This window comes from Orussus abietinus, unplaced genomic scaffold, assembly GCF_000612105.2.
Source record: "Orussus abietinus isolate OABI.00-Male unplaced genomic scaffold, Oabi_2.0 scaffold118, whole genome shotgun sequence".
Lineage (NCBI taxonomy): Eukaryota > Metazoa > Arthropoda > Insecta > Hymenoptera > Orussidae > Orussus > Orussus abietinus.
The window spans coordinates 273,148-283,624 of NW_019394393.1; the positions used below are offsets into that span (position 1 = coordinate 273,148).

Consider the following 10,477-nt stretch of genomic DNA (forward strand, 5'->3'; position numbering starts at 1 on the left):
CCATGGTGGGGGACCCGCATGAGGCGCACCCCGCCTCTCTCTCTCCTCTTCCCAAAATGGCGGCCGCGCCGGTTCCCCTCGAGCCCGCCAGGTGGCGGGACGAACGGGCGAGCTCGCGGCGCGATTGGCCGCTTCGAAAGTAGTGGCAGACATGTGTCTCGTTTCCCGCCTCTGAGTTGTTATTGTGTGAGGTTGTCGCGCCCCCGCCTCACCGCGGCAGTCGGTCGGTCCTTCAGTCCGGTGTGGAGCGTTTTCGCGTAGGGTACGGTCGACAAGGCAAGGAATCGAATCGAGCGACTGCCGCCGTTGGGTTGGCTCTCGGCCGCGCGCGCTCGCTCCCTCTCTCTCCCTCTCTCTCTCTCTCTCTCTCTCTATCTCTCTCTCTGACACACAGTGGTGACCGACCGCCTGCGTCCGTCCGTCATATTCCCGTCGTTTGAACTTGAGAGAGACCCAAGCCGGAGCGGGCGGTGCGACGCGCGAGGAAGGTGCACCATCGGACGTCCCCGAGAGGCCTGCCAGACCCGACCGGCCGGCCATGGAGAAGCGGATAGAGCTCGAGAAACGGGGAAGGGACCCCGGCGAAGTAAGCGGAACCCCCCTCATATATATATATTTAATCGCGATTCCCCGTGCCCTGGACTCGCCGCCACCGCCGCCGCCGCCGCCGCCGCCGACTCGAGGCATGGCGGGTCGAGGCCGACCGACCGACGACGGAGTCGGCCCATGGCCGACGCGGCCCCGCCGGCCACGCCGGCCACGCCGGCCTTCCTCGGATGCGATTACTCCCGTGTGCTGCAGCTGCTACAGGTATGGCGTCGCGCTCCTCTTTCGATCGAGGGGCTCTCGCGAGCCAGCCCAATTTTTCGGAGCGAGTCGGCCGACGCGAATCATGGCCGATCCGGCCAGAGACGTAGGTCAGGTTCTCTCGCCTTGGGTACCGGCGGACGGAGGGTTTAGCTTTTCGACCTGACGGGCTTGGACAACTTTCAAGCGGTTTTATTTCCTGGTATTTTCGGCAAGAGTGAAAAATTACCGTGGGCCTTTTTTATGGAGCTTTTCCAGTATCGGGACGTTAGGTTTATTCCGAGGAACGTGTCGCTGTTTCTGTTTCGCCTGAGATCATGAAAATTCCGGTAGAGAGTTAGTGGAAGGTATTGTGTGTTTCTTTTTCCTAGACTGCATATATAGTGGAAATGTGTCCTCGGCGGGATTTCTTTTATGTCGTAGGCGATGAGTTTTTAGTTTTCCTGGGGGGGAGGGTCTTGGTCGCATGGATGCACCCGGGTCAGGTCGCCGGGCAATGGCGGTCGCGCTCGTCCCGGCGAGGGGCTCGTGCGCTAATAATTATTTAATCGCCTTCTGGTAGGGGAGGTCAGGCCCGGTAAGACGTTCCGGGATAAAGAGTCGATTTAACGCCTGCGGATCGGTAATTGGGTCAAGGCTCCCAAGGGACGTCCCGCCTCCCCAATAAATGCATCGGGGAACCTTGACAAACGAGAGAGAGACTCGCGAGTAGTGTTTTTAAATTCCAGGAATGTCACCGAGAGTCTTATGGTTGTTTAAAAACCCCAGAGAATTTTTAGAGAACTCTGAGGAAACTTTTAGCCGAAGGTAGCGTCCCTTTAATGCGTGGTTCCTTTCCGCGGTTTGTTGTCGCTCTTATCAATAATAATATCAAGACGCAGAAAAGGTTACCGGAGTAATCCTGACTCGTTCGACTATTGGAGGTTCAGAAATACCGGTAAAATTTCCACTGACTGAAAATATGTCGAATGTTCTTAAAAATTCAGTTCCCATAAATTCCCGGAGAGTTTAATCACTGGTATATTACCCAAGCAATGTAACGTACCAAGACTCGACTCGGGCCCCACGTGTTACCGACGCTCCGTTTCTCTCGGTATTTACCGACGTGCTCGAATCCGAACGAATCGGGCATACTCGACGGGTCTTACCGTCTCGTATCTCCGCGGTCGAAGGTCAACGAGCTCCACCACCCTCGGCTGGGTTGCGATTTTCCAGAAAGTTCCGGCTTCGGCTTCAAAAACCCATCTCCAACTCGGCTAATTTCTCGTCGTCCCTCGGAAGGGACGCCATTTTTTTTCTTTCCCTCGTTAAATGCGAGCTCGCAAACTCGAATGCTCGGCTGGAATTTTTCGAGGCTTCTTAGGAACGGGGAATGAAATGTAGGAAGAGGGGCACTCGGGACGATGTTTCTCGTACGCGTCCGCGGGCGGCGCGCGCGCGCGCGCGCTTTTCTCGACATATCGCGCGACGCCGATACATCTCAAGGCCCAAGGCCGTGCCGACGTACTGCGCCATTAATGTTTTTCGCGGGTGAAAAGCGCCATTACGGTCATCTCGGGACGCGGATAATAAGATCGATCGGCGATGCGCGCACCCGAAAGAGGCTGACACCTCTCTCTCGGCCCTCGCCGCGGTCCGGCCGCGTCGGCCCTCGTGGCGGGAGCGGCGAGCGCGCGCCGACGCGCCGCCATTGCGAGCCGGCGAGACTCGCACGAGGGCGGACATGTTGCGCCGAGCCGAACGAGCGTCACACCGAGTCACACCGAGCGCGGCGTCGCGGCATAGGAAACCGCGCGACGGGAGTAGCCCTAACCCGACCCAAGATTTTTTTTTTCGTCTTCCAAGATGGGAAAGATTCACCAGGTGCTCTATCTTTAGATGTTAAATATTTGCCATTTCCAATACGTGGATTTATGAATTTTTTTTTTCTTAATAATAGCGCAGGTTTAATTTGAGAATTACGGTGGGATTAAACCGGATTATGCGGACGTGTCGCAGAAAGTCGGGACGCGACCCTTCCGTGTGACGGATGCATTTGATTTGTGGCATTCGATATATGTGCCCATAATTATGAAAGTGGTCTAAGTCATATATTTTTTGTTGCGAAATTACATTGAATTAATTTCGTTTGAAATAATATGGCGTGAAATAACTGATAAACTAATTTTTTTTTTTTTAATTTTCACTTAGACCACTTTCATAACACATATGTGCCCATAATTATGAAAGTGGTCTAAGTCATATATTTTTTGTTTCGAAGTTACATTGAATTAATTTCGTTTGAAATAATACGGCGTGAAATAACTGATAAACTCATTTTTTTTTTAATTTTCACTTAGACCACTTTCATAATTATGGACACATATGTGCCCGTCATATATTTTTTGTTTCGAAATTACATTGAATTAATTTCGTTTGAAATAATATGGCGTGAAATAACTGATAAACTCATTTTTTTTTTAAATTTTCACTTAGACCACTTTCATAATTATGGGCACATATGTGCCCGTCATATATTGTTTGTTTCGAAATTACATTGAATTAATTTCGTTTGAAATAATATGGCGTGAAATAACTGATAAACTCATTTTTTTTTTTTTAATTTTGACTTAGACCACTTTCATAATTATGGGCACATATCCCCTTCCCGAATTGCGTAATTCATTATTTAGGTTGTACCTAGTGAAACTAATTTCTTCTTTCTGCTTCGGCTGTTCGACGAGACGACGCAGCAGTCGCGAGCGCGTCGTCGACACGCCGCCATTGCCGGCGACGCGGCGGCGTACCGACACGTTGCGTCGCGACGCGTCCTGGACGGCGCTTAACGTCTCTCCATGGATAAGATCCCTGTTTTTATTACTCGCATTAATATATTTCCATCCCAAAAGGGGATTTCTAGCCTTCGACGTTAGACGTCGAACATCTCGTGACGCCGTTACGCAAGTCGCTTCGTCTTAATTCCCTCTCGATTGATCAATATTCATCGGTTACGGGTTTTCGAGGAGACTCGCGTTCCTTCCCCTTGTCTAATTACGGCCATGGGAAAAAAAAAAGATACGTTATAGACGACCATACATTGATTAACCTGGTCCTACGATCGATCACTCGTTACCATCTTCCAGTGTCACGTAGACGTGAAATTTAATCTATGGAGGAAATTCCAACGCGGCGGGATTTTCGGTATACGGAGGTTATCTTGAGAAAGAGAGAGAGATCATTCGCGGGTAAGTTCGAGGTGGGAGACGGGGTAAACGCTCGATTTGATTCGGGAAAATCCCAGTGCATCCCACTGGTTGCTTCGACTTACATCGTGGAAACATAGTAACGTCGATGCGAGGGCTGGCGTGGGTCTCGGGGGTCTACTGCGACGCCGGGTCCGCGCATCTCGAGGCGTACGCGCCCGGCCGCCATCTTGGGCGAGTCCATTTCGCGCCGGGGCGACGGACGCTAAACCCGTTCCGTTGGAAACGCACCTTGCGGTTTCGGACTCGGAGATCGCGTCGTGGCGCCGCGTGGGCGTCAGCTCGAATCTTCCCAGTGCCGGACCGATGCGCTATGGTGACCTGGTTGATCATTTAATAAGAAGGCACAACTCTGCCACTGATTATGTAGAACGATGGGTTGTAGACACGCGGAAGGAGGGAGGACGAGTGGCGGCCATCTTGGGTTGCCGGATATAAAAATAATCTCAAGTGCGGGGTAACGGTTTTTGCGTTTTTCTACTTCTTTCGCCCCTGGAAATGACTGGCAGCGGGGTGTTAAACATCTTTACACCTTTTGGTACACTTTTCGAGCTTATAGCCGATACGGGGGTAAATTGAATTCTTGAAAATCGAATTTCCATGTGTCGTGAGACTTGGAGTTTATTTATCTTTAGGAGATACCCTGGGAGAGGGAATAGGTATTGGAATTTATTGGCACATTGTGCGGAAGGGGCCTACCTGCAATGCGGAAAGACCTCGAAAGAAATACAGAAACGGATGCGAGAGCCAAGTCCCGCCGACCGCGGATTATAACCTCCATATAGGCCGGGAAAAGTTTAGCTTCCCCGAGATTATACCGAACGATCGCCCTGTCTAGATTTCCCAGGTTGGATCACGAGACCGAACTGCCGCTTCGGCAACCGTGGTATAAACTGATCCTGCGAAAAGATCTGCCAACTCGGTGAAATGGCGATACGGTTTACAATAATACCGGCCAACGGATGGATTAGCACTTGACCGAACGATTAATCACCGGTTAACGCCGGAGAATTAATCGGCGGTCGTGCAATAGATTAAATACACATGGACGTATATTTAATGGCTTACGTGTCGTTGAAAAATTCATTTGACGTAGGAAGTTCATCCCAGATGGAGAAAAGTTCCGTTCTTCGCGGTAACGGTTTCTCGGTTACCGACGCCATTGATTTTCTAGGGTCTGGAGGTGCGTGCACGGTTCCGAGTCGACCAATCAGGTGGCCGCATTTTCGGACAGATCCAAGATTCGGGAATCGTGTGAAACCGGCTTGTTCGAGAGCGATGCGAGCTCGGGCCGACTCGGCAAACCTCGGGAACGCTCGGCTTTCCTGTCGCGTGCCGCGCTTTCCACAGTCGGTATTCGTCGCTTGCCGGCCCTTCCGATGCTGTTAAACAAGATGCGCGTACTCTCATCTCCCCCTGCTCTCTGTCTCTCTCTTTCTCATGTATATCGTCATCTTGCCCAGCGTATCGCTGTCTTTCTCTTCCCTCGATCAATAAAATAGCCCATCTACAGCGAAAGATCATCCCTCGTTTGAACGTTAACGCGAATTAACCTTAAAATATCCACCGCGACTAGGAAATGTCCCGATGGAAATTCAATTCGTATGTAGAATGTAAGATTTAGAGATTTCATGGAATGTTGAAGGTTTAGAGCATACTTTTTGTGGGCTGATTTGTTTACAAAACTTTTTATATATTTCAGATCAGAGAATTCGTATTGGACAACTGTCGGAGTACGAACATTGTGGGCCTGACGGATGAGTTCGTCTCATTGGAAGTGCTGAGTTTAATCAACGTGGGTCTTACCAGTCTGAAAGGATTTCCTAAACTACCAAATCTCAAGAAGGTTTGTTGATTTTCGAATTAATAGGTTTAGCACACCGTGGTGTATTTTGTATATCGAGGAATTTTTTTACTTGTCCATTTGTAGTTGGAGTTAAGCGACAACCGAATCTCCGGTGGCTTAAATTTACTTCACACGAGCCCTAAACTAACTACTCTCAACCTCAGTGGAAACAAAATCAAGGATCTTGTTACGTTACAACCCTTGGTGAGATTGTGGTTGAAATTTAATACGTGTTATGTACAACGTATCAAACCGTTACATGTGATTTAATTATTTCTGCAGAATGAATTTAAGAATTTAAAGTGCTTGGACCTGTTCAACAATGAAGCTACAAGTATGGACAATTACAGAGAGAAGGTGTTCAGTCTCATTCCCAGCTTACGATACCTCGACGGGTGAGTTTACAGATTTTTTTTCCAATTAATATTGCTTGAAAAATATGTATTCACGTAATTGTTACTCTTTTACTTATAGATTCGACATGGATGACTGCGAGCTGGAAGACAGCGAAGGCGAGGACGACGAAGTAAATGGAAACGAGGACGAAGAAGATATTGCAAACGACGAGGACAGTGAAGAAGGTACACTAAGTTTCACGAAATTTATTCTGTTTTTAATAAAAAAATTTAATGAGCAAGGAACAATGAGAACAATTTCTGCAGTTTCAGACGAAGAGGATGAAGACGATATGGATGACGGAAGAGTTTGCTTAGAGACCGTATATAAAGATGATCTTGAAGTAAGTTAAAACATTTCCCCGGCTTTATTAATCAAATTGCTGGATGAATCATTTAATTAGGATGCCGTTCCAACAATTTCGCGTGTACTTTTATAGGACGACAGCGATGAGGCAGATTATTTAGGCGAGGAGGAGGAAGAAGACGACGATGACGATAACGACGACGACGAACAGGAAGAAGAGGAAGAGGGTGAGTTAACCTCCATGCCACCTTTTTAATGATACAGTTTTGTTTATAAACTACGATATTGTAAAAGTATTATTTCTATATCGAGCAGAATCGTCCCCTGCACGAGGCAAGAAGAGAAAACACGAGGATGGCGGTGAATCGGGGAATTAGAGAGTCCTCGCACGATTTTTTGACGCTGTTGAATGAGTGTAAAATTCGTATAAATAATAACAATAATTGCGCCGCCGAGTGAACAGCTGGGAATCAAACTAATTGACCGACCAATGACAGACTGCAGTTAGTGGTGTGAAACTTATCAGTAAATCATTGACTGAGAAAATTGTCTGTGGAGCAACAATCGATTAAGTATAGAAGGAGGGAGGAAGATGACGTGGGACAATGAATGGGAAATGAATTAAAGATGGCATAAATAGGGCCGCATTCCAGCTAGACCCAACACGTTTTAGTTATACTAACAATATTTTATATAGAGTATATAGTTAGAGAATTAGAGGTGTTGCATAGAGTGTGTGCAAGGGAAATCGGAATATTAAAGGACGCGGATGGAGATAGCGGGGTTTTACACTCGAAGGAGCGTATTTGTCTGTTAGCTCCGGTCGGCCAAAGGCTGGTCATGCTGGAATGCAGCCGTCGTTAATCAGTACTAAGGTTACATAAGTTACATTTTAAATACATTATTATTGTACCATTAATAAGTATAGAGTAAACGAGGAACAACTTTTGTACAGGTTTACACCATACAATGATATGCGTCGAAGTCAGCCTGACTTTTGGGGCAGAAAGTAGAGGAACAAAGCCGAAGAGTTCAATCGAACGGTTGGAAAGTGTCAAAAGTATCGATCGATGACACTATTTGTATTAAATTCTGGCAGGCTCTACCATGACGTTAAGTGAGAAATATCCTGAGATTAAAAAACAAAAAGTTGATTCTGATTTATTTTGGGTCTACGATGTGAGTGTCGAGTGTAATTTTATCGGTTAGAAAGATCTCGTCGTACTTAACGCATTAATTCCTCCGAAGTGAAGAGAAGACTCGATGGAGAACTAAAAAGTGAATGGCTGGAGAAAATTGAACATTCGACGGAGAACAGTTTCCCTTTAGTTTCTGTGCCCGAAGTCACCCAAAGCGCTGGCACGTCTCACCGTGGAAAAAGAAAGAAAAAGCGAAAAGAGAAAAAGAAAACGCATAAAGATAATGGATAACGATCATTATAATTACTATTAAATTACGATTACTATGATTTAAAGAAACATCAGATATTCGCACCTGTGCTTTCGCACGATTAAAGTAATGTTAAAGTCAGGATGGAAACCGTAGATTAGGGAGGAGCGACGTATGAGAGAGTTAATGTCAAGAGTGCGAACAACCCATGGCAGGTCTGGTGACGGTTAAGATGACAGCTGACAGCTGACGGCGGGACTGCGACCGATGGACGGACCGACTTTGAATTCGACTGTAACGAGAGTACGAATGGAGTGAGATAGAGTGAGAGAGAGAGAGAGGATTGGTTTTGTAATAAAAATAAAGAGGAAAAAAAGAACAATCACGATAGAGTCGAGGACCTGGCGCCACCTTGCCGCCAGATTGGTTATGGCCTTATCCAATTTTTCCAAGACTTTAAAAAAAAGCAAATTTATATTAGGTACAATGAGTAAACGATGAGTGTACAGGTCCATGTCTGTAAATTCCCGGAGAAATTGCAAGTCGTAATTGCGGCTCGTGCGGAAACGACGACCGTTGTCGATTATTCAGGTATATAAATAAATGGAGGAATAAAAAAGGGGGAGATGTCGAAATTAAACGTAAAAAAATGAGAAATTAAGCAATTCCGCGCGCTCCGCGACCACGCGAGCTCTTCTGTCAATTGTGATTTTTGGTAGACCGTTTAATTAAGGAGAAACAGTTTTGTCCAACCTTATATACTACTTGATACATTATAACCGTATATTGCCTGTCCGTTCTGTTGTTAACGTGAACTTTTTATCGTGGCGTTTGTTTATTTTGAGCGATCCTCATCACAAAATAAGAAGAAATAATTTATTAATAAAACCATTTACAAATCAATACCTTGGTGTCTGTTAGTAATTGATATCCACGCTTTTTTCTATCTCGGGTCTCGTCGGTCTTTTTCATGTCGCGTACTTACAACCACTCGTTGTAATTGTATGTCAGGGGTACCTACTGTTTAAGTGACTGTATCGTGTATGTCGTGCGCAGAATTATGTTTTTGTATGCATTTTTTATCCCCTTTTGTTCCTAATAAATTGTTGTAATAGAAACAGATCCTCTCAATCGAGTTTGCACGTTCACGCGATATCGCTTGAAACCAAGATAAACCTCGCGTGCTTGGGCAATTATTTAAAAAACGTGCGAACCCGCAATCCTGGACGAGGCGAAGGATTCAAAAATACCGCGCGTCGCGACGGTGGCGCGCTCCAGCGGCGGCTCGGGCAAACTCGACGAGGTGGCCGCGGCCCGCGGAGCGGCGCTTCAGTGTCTCGCCGTACGTCCGTCGGTACGCACTGTCCGCGCTTCGTGAAGGAAAGATCGTGCGAACGAGTTAGTGTCTCGAGAGGTCTACCCACCAGCAACCCACAAACCGAAAATGGCAGAGAGTAAGGGGGCGTTGATCGCGAAGACAGTGCAAAAACACGCGGGTCGAGCAAAAGAGAAGGTGAGTCTCGAAGGGCGGTCCTAACCTCCAAACCGTACCGAGGCGCCCGACGCGAAGAGCGCGCCGTTCCGGAACATAACCTATAACGGTCCGCGGGAGCCGCGTCGGGGAGAATGCCTGCCAGGAATCATGCGGATATGTACTTTGCAACGCTCTCGGAATTCTCCGTTCTGGGTTATTACGTAATACCAGAGCGCATTACGATGCAGGGGCCTGCGGACGCGCACCTTCGGCGATTTAATCGCCCCGGCGTCACGTGATCTTTTTATCCATGGCGAGGATTACGATTACGCGGACCGTTCCTTTTTCCCCTAGCCTTGAGGGGGGTCTTCTCGGTCGCGCTTAGGTACGCGTTCCCGTTTACGTCGCGTGGGTTTTAGGAGGATAAGACCTCGTAGAAAGGAATTTATCTGGGATCGCCATTGGACTCGATACGTTCGATGAGGTTAGAAACGCGTCGTCCTCCGGTAGAAGGTGATCGTTTCTAGGTTAGAAATCGCCTTTCCTGGATGTGGGTCACCCGTTGGGCAAGGATATCCCGGGTTTTTGGATCGTGGCCGTGAATTTTTATTCCTACCTTTTTATGGGAGTGGGAGGGAGTTTAGGAGCGAACGAGGCGGTTATCGGCCGTTGGCTGCGACGTCCTCGCGTGAGCTAGATTCCCGAATGAAATCCCGGAGGTTCCGGCGAAAAGGGGAGGGGCTTCGGGGGTCTCGCGGTCGACGATTTCGAAGCCCAGGAGGTCGACTCGGCCGGTATAACCGGTCCTCCGAGGTGCGTAGCCTTTCTCGAGGTCCCAATCTCTCGACAAGAGGGCGATTTTGTTATGTATATGTACAGTAGGCACCCCACGTCGGAAATATGGAATGAAACCTATTGGAGAATTTAGGGTTTTTTAGTTATGTATGTACAGTAGGCACCCTCACATCGAAATCCCGTTCAAATGTGAGTTTATCGACTATCAAAGTGTTCTAAATT

General features: G+C 47.5%; 1 protein-coding gene across 1 annotated transcript; it reads left to right on the forward strand.

Moving 5' to 3' along the window:
* Positions 1-240: 240 nt before the first annotated feature.
* LOC105704381 (acidic leucine-rich nuclear phosphoprotein 32 family member A) lies at positions 241-8,889 on the forward strand. The gene is made up of 8 exons (XM_012433542.2): positions 241-586; positions 5,752-5,895; positions 5,980-6,099; positions 6,178-6,290; positions 6,370-6,476; positions 6,558-6,634; positions 6,731-6,824; positions 6,913-8,889. Exons 1-8 carry the CDS (start codon positions 539-541, stop codon positions 6,972-6,974), a joined length of 765 nt encoding a protein of 254 aa, XP_012288965.1. The 5' UTR covers positions 241-538; the 3' UTR covers positions 6,975-8,889.
* The last annotated feature ends 1,588 nt before the right edge of the window (positions 8,890-10,477 follow it).